Source organism: Saccoglossus kowalevskii, chromosome 17 (genome assembly GCF_978046115.1).
Source record: "Saccoglossus kowalevskii chromosome 17, keSacKowa6.1, whole genome shotgun sequence".
NCBI lineage: Eukaryota > Metazoa > Hemichordata > Enteropneusta > Harrimaniidae > Saccoglossus > Saccoglossus kowalevskii.
This window is the reverse complement of record NC_140657.1, coordinates 22486763-22508237: the sequence shown is the minus strand read 5'-3', so window position 1 is coordinate 22508237 and position 21475 is coordinate 22486763. Positions and strand designations below refer to the sequence as shown.

Sequence of the window (21475 nt, the reverse complement as noted above, 5' to 3'; positions counted from 1 at the left end):
GTCGGTTGCTGGTCTGTCTAATGGTATTGGAATATTTGGGATTTGGAAGGTCAGATAGAAACGTGATGCCTTACACAAAACACAAAGTTATTACGTGTTGTGCTAATACTATTTAACGGTCGTGATGAAGAACAAATTGGAAAACGTTTTCAATGTAGCGTTATGAAAGCACTTTATGAAACGTATTCAACAATATTACGTTCGCAATATATTGTACAAATTTGACGCCTGGCAATATTTAAACAAAACGAAAACTAATCATTCAAAGAAGAGATCGACACAGATATAACGTATTCAGCAGCGGCTATGCTCCTCTCTAAGTAATTTAATATCGGAAGTCATTAATGTCTATTCTTCTGAAACCACATTGGTAATCGTTACGGGGTTAATGCGGGATCGTTGATTTAACCCTTTGCAATTTGTTTGAAAGTACTGCTGTTTTAGTAGGCATCGAGCTCCCGCGTGCATCGTGAAAAGGCGGTGGCGGTCGATATAGATTTCAAATTTGATGTAAATGGTGCTGTGCAATCATTAAATACGCCTTTAAACACGTTTGCCTTCCCGAAGCAGTGTCATTATAATATAAATCACACTGGCTGTGTTTAAATCCCATTCGTTATTTAGTTATCTTATACTTTATCGTTTTGCTGTTTTGAATAATTAAAGGTGGTAGTCGAGATATATGGGTCTCATATAAACAAAGTTGGCGCAGATAAACCTTGACTGTTGAGTAGATCAACGAGCACAAACTGAGACGTTACCAAGCTTTAATTAGATGTTTAGGTGATTGGAAGGTTTCGAAGGAGTCATCGGTGGTAATTAGTGAAAGTCGTGCCCAGGTCAAACCTCATACTTTCCATCAAAGAAGCGCATTGGATTTTGGAAAAATCAATGTTTATCAAAACAAATGTCGCACATGCGCAGCGCGACGACCAACGCCTTTTAACAGTTAGAGAGCGCGGACAAAGGTGTCATTTGAAAGCTGCAACGTAAATCACGCGGTAATATGAGTCGATGCGACCGTTCATGAACACCACATCGTTTGATGTTCATTATACGTTATGTGAGCTGTGTTCATAGTGATGGAAAATGGCTAGAAATAAATATTACATTGGGTTATCTCAACACACAGCAAGATGTACTACACCATCTTTATGTGGAGGTGATGTAGCTTTTGCAAATTTCGACAGTCGTGTATTTCAAAGAACATGGAACACATAAATACGAGCAGCTGACAATGGATACTGCTTAGAAACAAGCAAGAGAAAGGTGTGCGTTATCTAATCTCATCCTGAAATCTACTCATTGTTCGTTCAGACCGTGAAGATTGTTTCCGTGCTATAATAACTCGGCTAAGGAGTCTTGCCAATTAGGCTTTCATGGTCAATCAACGTGCGTGATCAGGCATTGAGTTGCTTATTAAGAGCATGATACAGCAAATGCTAACAATTAACACTTGTGTGCTCAGGTGCATCTGATATTTCTCTTCCAATCTCGTGTATATTTACGTGTGTAATACACCTCGTATTATTTGTTCACATATGAAATTCAATTTGACAACAGAAAAAAACATGTAAAGTGTCGAAATTGACCTAGGCCAAGTTGTGACGCAACAATAAAATCATACTTATTATGATCGAAGTGCTTGACTGAATTATTCAGTATCGTCTGTGTGTATTAGGGTAGGAGCATAAATTGATGTGGTATACTGCGTTTGTTGCCACAGAAACGTGATCAAACGTTACAGCGAAATGTCGAAATTGATTTGCAAAACATTGTTCTCGCTTGACCTTTCAGTTACATTACACTTACAGTCAAATTGCAATCGAAAGATGTTTTATTCCTTGTTGTCACGTTATAGTAATCACACGATATGTCAATATATCTTCAACGCTAGAAAATGCGATCAAATTGATCGTCGAGATAAGCCTAGCACCTAAAGGTCTGACCAATCAGAGAGCTTGTAAACAATGACATCATGTAGCCATCTTAAGCATGCGCAGGTGACGACCATACCCTTCCCACCGCTTTAACTTCAAGACCGTCCTGCACATGAGATCACGGCCAAATCAAGCAGGATCGATCACCATTTGAAATTTAGGTCGTTGAAACGTTAAAATGATCACTCAATATCAACAGATCATTTGTCAAAGTCAAATGCAATCGTTAGAACACACATCCCGTCTAGGGGTTGACAATATAAATACATGGATGGTTCGAAGCTGGCACACGTCAAACTGGGACCCTTACCACGCAGACTCGGAACACATGCCGTAGGCGAACCAATATCTATGAAGTATAATGCCAAAGTTCACGTTTTAAAAGGTTATTTTCGGGGAAATATTTGAGAAACTGAAAGCTTGTATACTCACCAGCTCCACGGATCCGTAGTGTCGTCGACTGAAAACACCTCGCCTGGAAGCAAGTTCGGTGGCAGGAGAACTGTAAGAATTGAACAAATATACGATATTATTTAAATGCATGATCGGGAAATGTATCTTAATGAATATTGAAGGGAAAGAAACCAAGGGAAATTAGGTTCTAAAATGTAACTATATTATTTCTTTGTATATTTGTCAGGACCTAAAAAAAATAAAAAATGCGTGCATGTGTTTTACATTCTGAATGATCAGTCAGTGTTCGCCGTAGGGTAATTTCGGGATAACATTCACCCAGCTTTCGGTAAGTTAAATTCTGAACGGGATTTGCAAAAAACCGCTAAACCAAAAAATGTTGACTGCAATAACAAACGTTTTGCGGCCATGGTCGTTGCGCGCAATACACATATTGTAAACGATGCGACATACATCATCACGCGTCACATGCATAGCGTGAACGTTACGTCATTCAGCGCCTACGTGCGTGGACGCTATATGACCATGGTTAACGCCGTGGTTCACGAACGCAGTCTTTAAAGGCCGGCAGTCGTCGTGCCGTGTTTTGTTCGATATGGGACTAATAGCGACGTATACAACGGGTGTACAACACATTGTTTATTTACATGAAATTCCAACACGCGCTGCGCGACGACCACCGCGTTACGTTTCACCATCAGAAAACAAGGTAATCAGGAAGCAATACACAGGTATAGCCAATACATCTCCAAGTGCGTGTTCGTGAATGTAAGATTATAGTATTACGCTACCAAGAGGTTACAATTAATACAAATGCCGGGTGTAAATAGTCATGGCGTTGTTACGTTGTCGGCCAACATCGGACTGCCGCGCCGCACGGATCAGTCATTCACCTTGCGCGAGTAGTAAACCCATTACAATCTCCCGTAAATCAGACGACTCTTGAGTGTATGTACAAATTATAGACACATACTAAAAGGGGGCACGCGAGCAAAATAAAGGGGTCATATTTAAATTAAAATGATACCATTGTCTTTCACGTGGCAGTATACACCACTGAGACGCAATACACTGAATTGCTTCGAAGAGGGCTAATGTAATTATGACAATTCTCGTTATAATCGCGTTATACAAAACCCATGACATCACGTGACTACATTAATATGAAGGGCACTCAAAGTCGGGCAAATATAAAATAATACACTCACAGTTAAATTAAATCATAAAATATTGACACTGTCCAGTGAAGGAGTGGTTTGCAGCATATACCGCCGTATCCGACACAAACACACAGCTGTTGCAGCTATAGCTACTGTGTTATGTACAATTCAAGTAGATACTCACAAAATCAAAATTGCAGATAGTGTTTTGAATGATTTTGTGTTATTTTCGCATCAGTAACCATGACGCAATAATTGGCTGTGTGTGGTAACCTGAGACTGTTTTCCATAATAACTCCCACAATGCTTGTTTTCTACGCTGCTCATTAAAATCACGTCGTGAATGAAAACAAAATATGAAGTCGCGTTATTATAGGCGTTTTATTCTATACGTGACGTCATACTTCCGCAATTAATCGCTATTAAGGGCAATTTCACGTCCATATCTTTTCATATCAATGAACTTGGTATAATACAGGTACTTGTTGGAGAACATTTCTATTATATTGCTTTATTAATTCAAAGAACCAACACTAAAAAACATAATGGTGTTTGATTTCAGATAAGGAAACTGATTGATATCTCGAAATGGACTAGAATAGCTGTCAATAAGAGTGTTACTTCACTGATAAATGTTTCACTGATTTGTGACTTGGCTTTTTGACAATATCCGGCAGTACTTTTCTAGACAGGAAGCTACGCGGCGAACATGGAATATGCACACAAAGGTGACCGAACGCCGACGACACGTCGCAAGCAAGCGTCCGCAAATTGATTTCCCGTAGGCGGTAATGCCTGTGCTCGGTTAAATAGTTGTAATCCAAAACATTGGCTTCGTCCAATAAACATCAGGTACCTAATGTTCTCTAATGTAATGTCCGCGGTACACAACACTATCGAACTACATCAAATACGACTATGCCCATGATGATTTTCGAAAACCGGAAAAGGCGGTGTCATCCCCGTGACGCTCGGAGACGAGGATCTGCATTAAAAAGCTAAATGTTTCAAAACAAAACCAACGGCTCTCTAAAATGATTAGGGGTCTTATTCCAATTTCATGTGATCTTGACCATGATTATCATGCAACTGAGCGCGCCCGATATGTTGCGAGAACATATGATTTTTATTTATTTATTTATTTCACCAGAAAGACCATTATAACAGAACTTATAAACAAAATACAATAGTAGTAATTCCGGCGTGGACCATGAAAATAGTCCTTATGGACTAGTCCAGTCCATGGCCCAGACTGTCAAGTAGAAATTTACAATTTACTGGTAAAGGAAAGGAAAATTACTATTTACATAACGAAAATTAAAAGGTAATCTATATGATTTAGATATAAATATGACTAAAACATTATGTGTAATAATAATATAAACGAACTACTGGTACAACGAATTTATATGCAGAAGAAAAGAATTTTTTTTTTTGCAGAGAAATGGGAGGTAATCGAGGAATTTAACAAAGCAAATAATGTTTCATTTCATATTTAAATTTGTTTCTGTTGTTGATGTTTTTGAGGGAGTCTGGAAGTGATTGTGAAAAAGAGCCTTCATCAAAACACCACTGTCAATTTATAGTGTTTTGCTTGCATGTAATCACGCGTTTGTAATGTAATACAACGGTGTCGTTTTCTCAAAACCCACGTCACAATGGGGAGACATCCGCATACGTTGCTGTGTGTCGAACGTTATTGACAACGACCGGATTCAATAGAAAATCAAAACGACCCCCTAAATAAAACGAGTGTGGCCATGACAGCGCTTCAAAATCAATATTTGGAATTAATGAGCGCATTTATATTTTCAGCGGTTGCTTGGCAACACAACTAGTATTCAGAAACCGTATAATTGTTATCCAATTGCGGTTATTGACCATGTATTTAACTCCGCTAGCACATTTAATGAGTGTCAACACCCACCACACACATATATTTTTATGTCTATATATTCCATATTTTTTTGTAAATAATCCTATCGGTTGCCACATCGGTCATAAATTGCCGCCGTGTTGGAAACACTTGAAATCACTCCATAATTCAGGGTTAGACAACGTGAACTCTCGCGAGATTCACGCGGTTCACGCCGATGAACACTTGTTTGATGAATTTGTGAAGTGTATACGCTCGGCAGAGTTAGCTGAACAAGTTCGCTGTACAACCATCGTGTAAGAGGATGGACAGTCTACAATTAGTCAGCCGGGGGAACACGTATCCATCGTAATGATGTCTGTCGCTCACAGCATCGGTACAATGAAGATTACGGGGTAAAACAGGGAGAAAACTAATATATCAACGTTCATTGGCACTTCTGTGTGACCTCTGCTTATTTCACAAACGTATCACGCTTTGTAGTGCAAAAATAACTTTTAGACACCCCTGATCAGAAAAGTGATATACATCCGTGAAAAAATGTTCGTCAGGCAATAATGTCGTCTGCTAGGTGGAGACACGTTCATGGATGGGCAGACATTTTCTCGTTCCACACGCTGATAAAAACAAATTGCCAAATGTGCCGGATCTGAGTGAGCGCGCAGGTGATGCGCATACAGATCGTGCAGAGCAGAAGCGAAAAAATAAAATGATAGTCAAACTGGCCGTTCGTCGCCGTGTCACACGATGTCACCGGTACGCCGCCATGTTAACGCCGCGCACATGCATATACGTTGTCGGTGTAGTTGCGTGTATTTAAAATATCATATATATTCTGTCTTCTATTATTCTTTTTACGCATCGACATCAACAGAAACGCATCAGTGTTTACGCTATGTCTAACGGCCGTGTTGTCACGGGTGGTGTTTGACACTACGCTATCAAGATCGCAACGTCACTGCATTGAGAAAACATGGCGTATCGTTAGGTCAATGCGCGTCAAAACGACACAGATATTTTTGACAATTGGCGATCCGTGTTTTATTAATAATGTGAAAAGTGGGTCAATGTTTAATCATGATTTGAGCGAAACATGCACATCTCGTTCGCGTCTGTGGTCGGATTATGTGAGCACTTCGCAAATAAGCTGATGACAGTCAGAAACCAACGTAATCACATACTTGGAAGTCGCACGGCAAATATTGAAATGTTACATTAGAGTTCACCACGAAATCCGAGCAAGAGTCGTTTCCATCACGTGCGTTGTCAATTTCTGATCGCATACTAGTAACAACAGCAAATTCCCCACTGCCAATTAAATCATCAGTATCTACATATAACGCATAAAACGCCAGAACAAAATGCCTCACAAACCTCTTAACCCGCCTTCGATTGAATTGGAAGAATTCTTGATCATCATCCTCCATACATTCCCTGACCACTTTTGGGGTGTAACGATAATCTTTCGGAATATCCGAAGTCTCTTTCGCACGTCGAGTGTGCCCATTACGGCCACATTTCTGCCAGAGAGCATGCATGCTTTTGAATCAGATCGTCGCTTGAAAACAAATGAGTGTCGAGCAAGTGAGCGAAAGATTGGCAAGTGTCTTACGGGGGCTCGCTGGTAGTATCGTGAAACACCCCCTAAGTTACGGGGAATTGTTCGAATGTGATAGCGTTGTGTGGCCGAATGGCATGAATTATTCCGACTAATCTCTTCCTCTACGATCCTACAGAAGCGTGGAAATGCAAGCCCTTGTAGGCACAAAACTCGAATTAATAATTAAATATTACCAGATTTCACAAATTGTGAACTAACTCCATACTTTCTACATTCGCTATCGATATGCCCACCATAACCTTCAACGTGTTATCAGAATTCTGCGTACCATGTGTTGTTACAGACTGATGAAAACCAGAATATTAATTGGAATACGTTCTTGACAAGTACACAATGAACCACTACACAACCCATCTGCACAGACTATGTTGACTCGATTTATTTGTCAAAACCAATCAATCAATAGTCTGCACTAGTATGGGAAGTAATCCATTTAATAATTTTGCATAAACAAATGAAAAATTATAACACATTTATAATTAATATGTGAATATCACTCCAAATTTATATGCAAGAGGTATAAACATATGATGTAGTTCCTCGCGCCATTCGGTCTTCCGCGAGTTCATTTCGAATTTGTGTGGATCCTGTCTTCGCCGATGTCCGGGGAGGGGACTGTTTCTCATAACTAAAGGGCATTACATACATTCCACCATAGAGGGCGTGCTCATGTCTCTCGTTTCTATGTTATTCCCGAGTATGAAAACCTGGGTCCCAGTTGCAGAATCTAAATATTCCTAGTAGCCAATTTGTATTAAAGCGGAGAGTCGTCATCTACGCATGCGCCAGTAGGCCATAGCGTGTCAATGTTTACAAACATGCGTATACCCATGATTCTTTGCGTTTTTAGCGTGTGTTGTTATCGTCGCTCGAGGGCTCATACCACTAATTGAATTTCAATAGACGACAATGTTAACATATGACGAGATTGCTATTTGAAAATGATGAAGAAAGTTGAAAACATGGGTCAAATATGGGAAATCAACATGCCAGTAATCAACCATATGAAAAAAACTAACTTGTTGGCCAGCTCAAACTCTTGCAAATCTCAGGTAAACAAGACACACCTACTGCATTTGGATTGCACCAAAAGAAATCACTGGAAAACACCAAGATTAGAACATCCAAATACACACAGAATAAACCCACAGGTACACAGCCGCTAAGTAGTAAACAAAAGACCACATGTTGGTCTCACCTTTGACCGAGGTGATTACGCCCTCAAACAGGTAGCACCTGAGAAAAGAAATATTTAAAACATTTCATTGGTTCTTGCAAGGCATTTAAGGCATTGGTTGATTAGTGGCATGAAAACTTGAGACTCAAATTCCGCTTTAAACTGTCACATAGCACATGTTGACGCAGTTGCTGTCTGGATTATAATGATATATTACGGTACGTGTGTGTATTGTATAGGTGGCGTGTACGACTATGGTAATCTACAGAAAAAATAGATGCAGAATTAAAGAGATGGGAATTGTTTAAGATTTAAAAAAAATAATATCAATAAATATCAAAGTATGCAAATGAAGAGTTCCAGGGTCAACGACCTGTCAAACACTGTTTTCTTCGGCAAATTTACCAACATTTTGTTGTTGTCGTTGATTGCGTTTGATATATTTCACGTCTTGAAATGTGTATTCTCGACGTGGTTTTCCTGGTTTTTGTAGTATCATTAAAAAAGGAGATGTCTTGTTCTGCACATTTTAGAAAAATTCCAAAAAATTGATCGAATATAACAGACACAGACTATTACCAACAGTTTGAAAACTATTCAACAGATTTTGTTCCTGATATTGAGACATTTAAAACATTAACATTCATCAACTTGTGAATGTTCTGTAAGCCGATCTCCCTCTTTATCTTTTGCCTGTAAGGTGATGTCAAACTAACTTTTGCACACGACGCTTTCAAGTTGCCGCACATGTTTCAAGAAATTGAAGCGCGCCACCCTAGTTTATAGGTCTTTTTAGTATGGAACTATCAGCTTATAGAGGGCGACATTGATGATATGAGTGTAAATAAAGTAGAGAAGTAAATAGTCTTTCAACTGTGATGGCGCTCTTCGCGTTCATGGTCCAAGTTTTTTGTAGCTCACTATTTATTATCTAGATGCTTATTATATCATTCTCGTTGATGCGACCTATTGTGCTGGCGGTGCATTTAGTTCGGTAACTCGAAATCTGGTCTTTTCTAAACATCATGCATATTAGTAAACCGCCACCGTTTTAATTCATGCATATGTATATTAGCAAAACGCAGCAATGCATATTCAGATTAGTAAATAACCAGACATTTCTGGAGCATTTTAACTATGACGTAGCTGATTGAAGTTTCTACCTACGGTTGATTCTGTTGAATGACCGCTACAAACATATAAGTACAGATTATGGTTTTTATTTACTGAAATAATAACATATATATACATACAATTTCAAAGTCAGCATTTATGCTACGCAGTTTTTGCATTTATTTCAATTTTGTCGTTGGATTTTATAATTGGTCGTTGATTGTATAATTCAGAAGTGCAAACTAACACAACACACAAATAATTAGCGCCCGCAGCGTTCTTTTCGTGATTTCCGTGGATCACATTATGTAGGCATTTTTTGAAAAACCTGTGATAGAAATACTAGTTTTGCCGCTCGATGTTTAAGGTAAAAGCCAGATGCGTTTTCTTTAAGAATGGAGTATGGACAAAGACCTCCGTGTTTTGTTGTTGATACTACACTACTACTACTACGACAGAATTGAATTGTGATTTATTATAAACTGCAAACATATATTTACAAACATACACGTTCACCTATTGAGGGCGCTTGCTAAGTATTCAGAGCCTCTCGTCAGAGTACCACGCGGCCATTCTAGAAAATTACTTGCTGCTTTCATTGAAACTGGAATTGGGAGCAATTGAAGCAAACAAGACTGCTTTGGAACTGAAATTGGAAGCAATTGGAGCAAAAAAGACGAGGATGAAAAGAGACAGGAGTAACATGAGTCAAAGAAATCAATGAACTCACTGAAACGTGATTCAATGTTTTACATATATACCCGGCAATGTATACTAAAATTGTCAGTAAGTTATTGAAAAACAACGAATTCACAATAGGAAATCGACACTAAGTTCAATTCAATTCACCCCCTGGGATAGGAACACAATACTCACGGAAATCCATTGAAAGTTTTAAATTGAGATTGAAAAAGCAGAGCACACTCAGATATTCCGTGTAATCAAATTTGGAATGTTTTATACATGAGAAATGAGGAATAAATATCCCTCAGCTTATAGCTCGAGTACTGTTACAGTACTACGTATGTGCCAAATATTTGATGAGCATGTACATACAAAGAAATAGGGTTGTCATATTTTGGAATGTATTTCACTAAAAAGTATTCAAATTATATGCTTGAGCCATTGTATTATATACTATGTATTTTAATGTACAACAAAATGCCAGGAATTCCCCCTGTGTTAGTATTAGAAGGCTGTATATCCGTAACTTGAGAACTGTTATGTTATGTTGAAGTACGTGTACTGCATAGTTGCTTAAAGAATGGTTCAAAATTACGTTTTCGGGATTGAATTATTAATGAAATAGACCCTCTAATTTGGTGAAAAGAATGTTGAAATTGTTTTTTCATACAAAGCTAATTCGTAATTTTCTTTATATTTAGTGTATAAACGTTTAGATACATCTTACGTATGACATCACATCATAGCAACCACGACTACAGCCATGGCAACTACGCTTAGAACTTCTTTGTTCTAGATATTACGCTAAGAATAGCATGGCCTAGATTTGTGTGTCTAATGGTACTAGTCTCTTGTACAAGAGTTGTGCATGATTAAATGGTCATGTGACCTCATTGACATGCATACAAGTAATTACAAGTAAACCCTCACATATACATGCCTGACGCCATATGAATAAAGTCAGGCACTCAGGGGAGTGAGGTGGTTCTGTCCTGCCCTAGCCAGAAAGCCCTCCGCCGTAGTAACCAATCCCCCAAAACAGCATTTTTGAAAACATAAACATAATTGCCACTATACTTAAAAATAAAAACAGATTACTGACACCTAGTAACCCCCAGCAACCAATTCTGACAAATATACCTCATACTGGGTCATGGGTGTGTCCCAAGCATTACGATTCAGAGCGATATGATCCAATAGCGTATAGGTTACAAGCCCACCATTGCTGCTTGTGGAGATATATACCGTAGTGTCTTAAAATTGTGTCAATAACATAAATTTAAAGTTAATCATCAAACTTTATACACTCATTAAGAGGCTTTTGTTGTAAAAAGGGCTACAATCCGATAAACCTTAGGTAAATGATACTAGGAGAAAACGACTTCCGCAATGTCTTGAATGATTGTCGTAAATTCAGATCCAACAGACCAATTAGTCTTGAAGAGTGCGTTACAGCTTACAGTGAGGGAATTGTAAAACAGAAGACATATAGTCAGTACTCACTTTATCTTAGTTATTACTTTCTTATTTTCGAGAGAAAGACAAAGTCTTCGCTGTCAAAATTAGCATAGCTACGTTCGTTTAAAATAGAAGCACGGCCTAGTACAGAAGTATTATTGATTTAGATTAACTCAAGACGAGTCAGTGTTTTTGGATCAACAATACACTAGTGGGCCTCTTGAACTACTTTTTTCAATATGTCTATAATTAATGCATATATTTCACATTTTAATTCATGGATGTGTAAGGGTAATTTATCTTGCAAAGCAGTATAATTATTGTGACGTACAGGAAGTAACAGTCCTCAAATGTACGCTCTCTACATCTTCTTCCGTAGGCATGATTTTCAAAGATGGCGAATGTCACGTCAGGTCAAACTTGTTTAGGAGAACCCTATTTCTGTACAACAGGGCGCACGGTCGTCGTAAGATCGGATAAAAACATGTACTTCGAAAAACGAAACATATTGATTCTCAGTTTGGATTAACACTAATCAGTTAATGTGTTTCATAGAAGTAGGGTTCAGTGACTAGCTTACAGAGGTCAATCCTTTAACCATGTTGAATTTCTTCAGGCCCCGGTGAGGTCTAAATACGGCGTAGTCTTTCAACATTTGTGCAAGCTGGAGTTCATCTGGAGTTCATCTGGAGTTCATCTGGAGTTCATCTGGAGTTCTACCCAAAATGGAAATCTTTCAAAGTTAAACCTTTCAATCGCGTGTTTAAAGTATTCGTTGCATAAACAGGACGATTTGCATGTTATTAACATATTATACATTATGTATGGAACGTACTGAGTCTTGAAACACGGTGGTCGTCATGCAGCGCGGGGTATTTTGTGTGCATTAGCTGTTTTCACAGTTTCCCGCTATCAGAATTGATACGTTTTGGGTATTAAAGCGAGGGAGTCGTCACCTAGGCATGCGTCAGGTGGCCATAGAGTATCATTGTTTACAAACAAGCGTCTACCCATGAGCCTTTGCGTTCTTAGCATGTCATTGCTGCCAAATTGATTGAATTCCCGCGCGTGCGCAGTTGACCCCCGCTTTAATGCACCCCGTTCCACAAATATAGAATTGTATGTAAATGTACAAATTATGTGGTGAAATGTTGTATTGTATACGCATGTGTGAACAGTGTTTGAACACATGCCAACATTGCTTACAGACTCTTGCAAGTAACTAACAAATAAATAACTGCGACCCTTTTAATGGATCATTCGACGTGCAAGCCTCGTTAATCTGTATTCTTCCAATCAACGTGTTGTCGGCATAATATTATAACAAATGACCTCCTCCTGTGAATGTATTTTTATCGTCTGAGTATACGTAATGAAAAACGTCTTGACGCCGACAATTATAAATAAATTATCGCCTAAAATATAACAAAACAAAGGCGTTTATTATATGAACAGCATTTTTTCAATTAAACATGCAATAGTAACGAAAACATGTCATTTTTAATAATATTGTTTGATACTGTATGTTGATGATTACATTAGACGTTGATTCATCATCATGTGGCAACGCTGTGTTTGTACCATGACACAGTTTTTGATTTGTTCGATGAAAAAATGAAAATTCCCTAATACGCATGTGCACTGCCTATTTTGGTACGTACATAATTTACGCACTGCACATGCGTATTAGCGGTTTGATTTTCAAATACGTACTTCCAATCATAACTCTCCGTTTTACATAAATCAAATACGTACTTCCAATCATAGCTCTCCGTTTTACACGAATCAAATACGTACTTCCAATCATAGCTCTTCGTTTTACATAAATCAAATACGTACTTCCAATCATAACTCTCCGTTTTACACGAATCAAATACGTACTTCCAATCATAGCTCTCCGTTTTACATAGATCAAGTACGTACTTCTAATTATAGCTTTCCGTTTTACATACTAATTAGATCAAATACGTTCCATGCTAAATGTGTAAAACAATGATTCATAACAAACATTCTTCGAAGCACGATTCCATTGGCCAAATAAGATCGCTCAACTGCACACAGGTATATAGTAATGTACTTTGAAAGATAGATTACATTAAATTTGTTTGAAAATAAATCGTTCACCACGATCCACTAGCTGAGATATAAGCTAAGTAGAACAAGAAGCATCGGCATTACATTTCGGCGCGGATAGTTAAGTGTCAAAACGAATTCATTAACGTCCAGCAGAAAGTCATATTATTACAGCTCAAAAGTCAAGAGAACCTTTGTTTTTAAACCACGATACACTTGTCGACTCTGACTTCAGCAGCAGGAGCTTTCCGGCTTGTTGCCTTTGTCGAGTGTTTTAATTCCTGGCGATTGTTTATCGGTAATTTTAAATGGTTGTGGTCGTCGCAACCACCATTAACATGAGTTGGTATAATCGTCTAAACTCACTTAGATAAGAGCTGAATTCGTCGTTTGATCGAATAATCGCGTATAGTAACACTTTTGATTATGTAATCACCAGTTCCGTCCTTGAATTCAACTCCACAAAGCCCTTAAACATTTTTTCCCTTTGATTCCTGAGGCAGGAACCTTACGCTGAATTCTATTTGTGATTGAACACCAAACAACTAGAAAGCATTGGAAAATGTCCTGACAACCAGTCCCAAACTATGGAATATGATTCTTGTGGCAAACCCTGGTGCAACAAAAAAAATTTGCCAAAACATGAAAAAAATGGTTTTAATTACTAGTGATAAGTCTAGCGACGAGGCGTTCTGAGACGTTTAAGGAATGTAAGAAATGCTGTAAACAAAGTCGATATCTGCGGCAAAATATGTTTCTAATGATATATTCCACATCCAAGTAAATCCTTAGTTTTGAACTATATTGTTTTCACCATTCACGTCACTTTGACGTCACCGATGTCCTACATTGATAGATGACGAGGCTTATAAAACAGATGCTTCATGGTCATCGATGAATGACCATTTTAGGCCGAAATACACCGCCTTCCTTTCTTCCATATACCGACGGTAATAAACGATTCTGATTGTTGGTTTTCCAGCCCTCATTTCAAATTACTGTGATTATTTTATTTTGGATGAAAAATGCTTCTTATTGGCGAAATACTAGTCATTTATTTTTTTAATAAAATAAAAATAAAATAAAGTATTTGGTTAAGAAGATTTTTATTTTCATCTGTAAAACAAATGTTGAGAAAATCATAAAATAATATTTCCAATTTGTAACTTACAACAAGCGCGTCGACACACTACGTAAACTCACACCGCGTATACATGTGTCGCAATAGGATATTGGTGGTAAAACACTGCTCTAATAATGTACTATTTATTCACGTGAAAATAAGTAAAACGTTGCCAGAATACATATTTTCCTCCAGTTCCTGCTGTCATTTTCAACACACTAACGAAATGACAGCTAAAACAGCGTGAACATAACAGTTCAGCAAGGATGAATCCGTCGTCACATGATCCAACCGTTAATCCGTTGTTGGATGGATCAACGAACGCAATGTTGATAGACAGTCAGTACATGTTTGGAATATCTATGTGTATGTTAGTCGTGAGAACACACATACACGTACCTATGCAATTGCCCCGATTATACATTTTCAATTTATTAAGTATTACCGCTAATGGCGTGGGGGCGGCCTGGAATAAAGATTACAATTCCAAATCAGAAATAAGGACGTCATTTGGGGTGATTATCACGTCATCGCCAGATTTCGCTTGGTGGGATTATGTAGGCCTGCTTGTGTTAGTTGGGCTTACCGTGACTGGCGCATGCCTCGTGTTCAGAATGTGACATACATACGCATATATTTTTCCAGAGAATGCCAAGCTCGTTCACGAGGTTGCGAAGCCATAGCACGAACAAATGAAATGAATAGAAATCACGATGTTGGTGCTATTAAATATATCATTCGTTAAATGGAAATGAAAACCAATAATGCGCATGTGCAGTAGATTTACGTTGTATACGTAGCAACACATTATTTTATCAAAAGAATACTTAGATGTATGCTACACGGACATGACATTTTTTATTTCACGATAAATCATAATTTAATGCATTCATCGATTAATACAGTGTCAAATCATATGTTCTCATCCAATATCTCTATCGACCTATCGACATAGTGGATAAGTTAGTTAGATTATAAGTGTTATCCAGCACAATGGCGACATGTATAGTCTAAACTTAACAATACGTTAGTTGTAAAACAGCCAGACATATATACATTTGAAAGCGAGAAGGCCATGATAATGTTTCCTTTTAAATATTGTTACATTGTCCTGACCTATGATTATGGTATTTGGAACTAGTGGAAACGATGATATGATAGAATGAAAGACTATGTCAAAGGTGGAGCAACCCTTGTGGTTCTCTCGGATCTGCATGGCCATTTGCATACGAGGTCTATGAAGACTCATGTGTTGTCAAGTGACAGGCTACACTACCAGGGACTATCAACATCACACTTTTTTTTGCATCTCTGCTCAATTCAATTGTTCCCAACCCCGCGATTTTAAACTTTGTTTTTTTATTGTTGCTCCTCAATCCACAGCATTTTTTTTTCTGTTCAAAGTGATGTATTTGACGATTTTTATAATAGTTTCCTTGGTGATAATTTGTTTTCCAAGGTTTCTCAAGAATATTGTCCTTTTTTCCGTATTAATGTAACCGACCCCCTTCCATTTAACATTCACTGAAAAATACTGTGAATTTCCTTCTTCAATTTATGTCAGTAAATTATGTTCTCCAGAGAAATGCATCTGATACGGTTCACCCACTTCCACAAATCGGTGTTTTAAATTGAAATTGCCTGCGGTGAGTCAAACGCTCAAAGCATTTTTCCTTTGTCTGCATGCGCTTTGCCTTCTAGTACAAAGGTAAATGTGGCCTTTCAGACAATACGATAAAATTAATTCTGCTCTGCAAAGAGTTTTCTCTAATGTGTACCACATATCCTGATCATTTTACATGCGAATTATTCGGAATCGATGTATATATTACTAAAAAATCTTACAACATGGTTTGATCATTAGGTCATTTTAAACCAAATTGAGAAATTTGAAATTTAAAGCTCAGCGTGTACTGAATATTAGTAATTGTATGCTGACAGGGCTTTGTAAATGAATGACTCGGCAGGATGTCAGGAGAGAATCGAGCATACAATTGAAGTACATCGGTGATTTGTAGGCACACTGGTTTGAAATATGCGCCACAGGCATGGATGTTGTGTTACACGAGATTGCTGCGAATGCATGTGATATTTTTAGAAGTATGCGCTTTTCGAGAAAATAAAACGTTATATTTTATTAATTTTGTTTATATTATAATGCACATACAACATGCTTACTAAGCAACAAAGATAACGCTCCAATAGGAACGTGCTTGAATACACTTAATATCAAACGCCTGACTAGAAGCATTACACCTGACGAGAAGCAAGTACAAAGTACTATTCACCTAGCATCACGTGATGAATAAATAACTGTCACAAATTAAGTAAACGTATGTTATAATAAATGTCCTAAAAGTTGTGTGTTAATATTATTACTTTTTAATATTCAGAATTTGAAAACTCTACTAGAAGCAAAACATAATAACAAGGATTATTTAAAAATATTAAAACACAATAAACTGTCTAAACTGTGATAAACTTGAAAAAAAAGTATAATGGCTTGTTCTGTTGGGAAGTTTTAATTCCGTGGCTAACATCGTGGTTGACACATTGCTACAAGTGAACAAAATCCGCTATCAACAAACTAAGGCGTTATTTTGCAGAAAAACGTAGTGTGGAAGTTTGACGGGAAGCAAAACTAATCCATAAGAACTATTCAGCTTCGAACTTTCCGGATAATGACAAATTTGCATAATAATTCACCCAGTGCAGATATTTTATAATATGTGATTATAACTCTTACATAACAAATTACCGTTTACATTTTTTAGGGCTGGATGTGCCCAGGAACCTGCATTTATACCTTGAGTATATTGATATACTGATTACTACGGAATAATTTCACAGTGATGACAACAGACAGCTACCGAGGCCCATTTTGTATCGTGAATCCACAGACTGCAAAACAGCGCGTCAGAGACACCTGCTTAACGTAGTCTAATTATCCCAAACAAGATCCGAACAATTCTTCTGTGATTCAAAAGAATGTTTTATTTTCAATAGCCGAAATTTTATTTTATTTTCGTGAGATCGTAAAAATGAAGAAGAAGAGTAATCGTGCACAATGATATATAGGCAATCTGTAATTACAGTATCTGCTTAGGACAATCGCTCCATGGTGATCTTTCTGTATGTTTAATGTTCAAATAACAGATTCAATTTGAGATTCGTATCATATCTAAGAAATCTGTTCAAATCACCAGATCACCAATCTCCCTAAACACATATAACATCCTATAATTGGAAATCTCAGGATGCATTTTCGACAGTTATTTGATTTGTGTTAGAGAACTAGATTCAATTTCTTAATATTGAATCGCTCATGCAACATACCTCTGGTGGACACTGATACAGAAATATTGGAAAAATGCAGATAGGGGCATCTAATTTCATTAATTTATCTTTTTTTGGAATTCCATTTAGCGAACGATTTCTGTTAAGCACAAAAGATTATAATTTTACAACATCCGTCCGTGCAATTTTAGTGCAGGTGATACATACAACATTATTTTTTTTGAACTACTCTAATTTGCTGCACATAATAAGGATAACATAAGCAAAACATAATAACAAGGATTATTTAAAAATATTAAAACACAATAAACTGTCTAAACTGTGATAAACTTGAAAAAAAAGTATAATGGCTTGTTCTGTTGGGAAGTTTTAATTCCGTGGCTAACATCGTGGTTGACACATTGCTACAAGTGAACAAAATCCGCTATCAACAAACTAAGGCGTTATTTTGCAGAAAAACGTAGTGTGGAAGTTTGACGGGAAGCAAAACTAATCCATAAGAACTATTCAGCTTCGAACTTTCCGGATAATGACAAATTTGCATAATAATTCACCCAGTGCAGATATTTTATAATATGTGATTATAACTCTTACATAACAAATTACCGTTTACATTTTTTAGGGCTGGATGTGCCCAGGAACCTGCATTTATACCTTGAGTATATTGATATACTGATTACTACGGAATAATTTCACAGTGATGACAACAGACAGCTACCGAGGCCCATTTTGTATCGTGAATCCACAGACTGCAAAACAGCGCGTCAGAGACACCTGCTTAACGTAGTCTAATTATCCCAAACAAGATCCGAACAATTCTTCTGTGATTCAAAAGAATGTTTTATTTTCAATAGCCGAAATTTTATTTTATTTTCGTGAGATCGTAAAAATGAAGAAGAAGAGTAATCGTGCACAATGATATATAGGCAATCTGTAATTACAGTATCTGCTTAGGACAATCGCTCCATGGTGATCTTTCTGTATGTTTAATGTTCAAATAACAGATTCAATTTGAGATTCGTATCATATCTAAGAAATCTGTTCAAATCACCAGATCACCAATCTCCCTAAACAGTTGACGTAGTTTAATAAGACCTGTTGAGAGTAGGTACCAATGTACGTCACCAACTAACAGAACAGACACGTGTATACTCTTGCAAACAAAACACATTCCCTAGAGTTTATACCAAATCATTCCCGACGACGACGAGACTGAATTCGTGAACATAATTCGTGATTCGAAACATACACTCAGCTGGGAAGCCTGCCAGGCAGTCAACGAATGGCGAGGTCACGATGTTCATTAAATCCTACAGTCGCCATAGAAACGGTAAATCGTTGCATCAGCGACCCACTGGAAACATATCGATAAGATCAAAGCAGAAAATCTTAGTTTTATAAAATAAATAATTCTCAAAACATTCTTTTGCAAGATGCAATACATCGGATATGCCAATTCACACTGCAACGGTTTCTATAATTACATTTAAAAAAGTAGATTTACATTTTTCCCGTCCCACACCGGTTGAGAATAATTCACACGATATTGCAAATACCATGTAGGCATATAACGTGCACGTGTATAATATAAAAAAAAAACAGATTTGAAAATGATCATAAAACAGTGTCTCAGTGTTTCTATGGTTTGCCTTCTTATCGTGTTTATGTGATATATATGTTTTCCCCGCCAAATACAAACACTGTATCTAATCCTCAGTTTCATCACAACAAAAAAATGCCTTTTTTTTCAACAAAAAAAAGGACGCATGCGTATGTCTTTCCACTGTAATTGTAATTTACAGCTCGTGTTTACGAACAATAGAAGTGATTCCATGAAACCTAACATTATGGGCATTGCATTGCCACATAATTTATAGAGACATATGACAGTCGATCGAGTCAATGCACTCGATAGAGTATAATACTTATAACGTTTATTGAACCATAAACTTTGAATTACCAACGTACTCGTAAATAATTCACACAAAATTAAATTGCCCCTTTCAAATAACTGAGATGTGAAGTTTTGTGGGATATTATGTCACGCTTTTTTTGTATCATTGTGTATACATCCACGATGGATCTTCCATAATATAGAGTTTCGGTTTCATATTATATAATATAACGAAGTTGGTACCTAAATTACTCCTAGAATATATAGTATTGATACAAACCGTAGTTCAACGCAATTACCATGCGTCAATCAGTGCAATACATCGAGGTTGAGATTTTAAGACAATTGAACAGAAAATCGGTTTGTAAGTAACGACGCCCTATCAAAATGTATATCTGTGTTAATGAGGTAAATCAGCATAAAGGTCAAAGTGCGTCCACGAACTAATTTTATTTATGTAACCTAAGTATAGATATATTTGAAGCAATGTCACGTATGTACATCAAATACGGGTTTCAAGATTTGGTAATAATTGCAGTCACGTCTTCGAGAATATGTGAATATATATTTAATAGCTATAAATTCAGGCTTCCCACAATTTTACACAACCCAACACTCAAGATTTGTTTCATATACACTACATGAAGAGAATACAGTATGTAGGGTCAACATGCCGAGCATCTGTTTTAGCGTCATTGTTGTTCATTGCATTTCGACTTAATGGAATGCAATTACGGGTGTGTAAGCATACACACCAAACAATTTTTGTGCAGCAAATTGATGAGACTTGAGAAAGCGACTGGTTTTAAATGCATTAACCGGGCTGCAAATGCCCTGTCGGCAGGTCTCCCCCGGGAAGACAATGCTGATACACAAGTCAGGACTAATTTGTCAGCTATGCTATGGTATAAATTACAGCACGCTCTTAACAATTTGTCTGCCCACTGAATTGCTAGGGCGCGACTCAAACTAGTGAGAAAAGTCATTGTGTCGTCCACGCTTCAGTAAAGATAGCAGTGAATAAGCATAAAGTGTTGAGTAAAACAGTGTGTATTGAGAAACAAAGATTTATTTACGGTTATTGAAGTGTTCTCGAGTTGCAGTGTAGTCAATATGGTTGTGAATTATGAAAACGTACTTCATATACTAGTACTGACGAATCAATTGAAATTTAGCACACCGTGTCATTTCATATACATTGTAAGATTTGAAATCTTTGTACATATGCGGTATAGAGTCGTTCAAACTGCAGTTGATTGTCACGTCGTCTTTAGGCAAACAAAGAAAGACGGAACGGCTGTGATAAACGTGCTTTTTCTCACTATCCGTGCTTTGACATATTTTCCTGTCAAATACAGCATTCGTCTCAGCAAAAAGAGTGATGTAAGTATGTCCTATAAATACGTAGTCTTATTAGAACATACTAGTAGATAGAGATATATTAATAGCACCAGAAATGCAGCCGAACAACGAAGTTTATGCAACATTGTGCCTTATTATCCCACGTCAGTATCAAAACAGTAGAAATATACGGATAGTATGTTGCCGATGATAATAAGAACATACATTATATAGGTGTTTATTAGAAATACCAGACAAATTGAAATGACGTAAATTCCTAATTTTGGCCACGTTTAGCAAGCGC

General features: G+C 37.3%; 1 protein-coding gene across 3 annotated transcripts in view; it reads right to left on the bottom strand.

Moving 5' to 3' along the window:
* The window catches only part of LOC100372527 (GTPase-activating Rap/Ran-GAP domain-like protein 3), a 180958-nt gene that overhangs the window by 44190 nt on the left and 115293 nt on the right, over window positions 1-21475 (bottom strand). For 2 of the 3 annotated variants that reach the window (XM_085492476.1, XM_006818718.3), the window contains exon 2: window positions 2373-2442. In XM_085492476.1, the coding sequence (XP_085348602.1) occupies window positions 2373-2442 (70 nt within the window). Of the gene's footprint in view, window positions 1-2372; window positions 2443-6764; window positions 7024-21475 lie in introns of those variants that run through there. The other variant, XM_085492477.1, reaches the window with a different exon arrangement.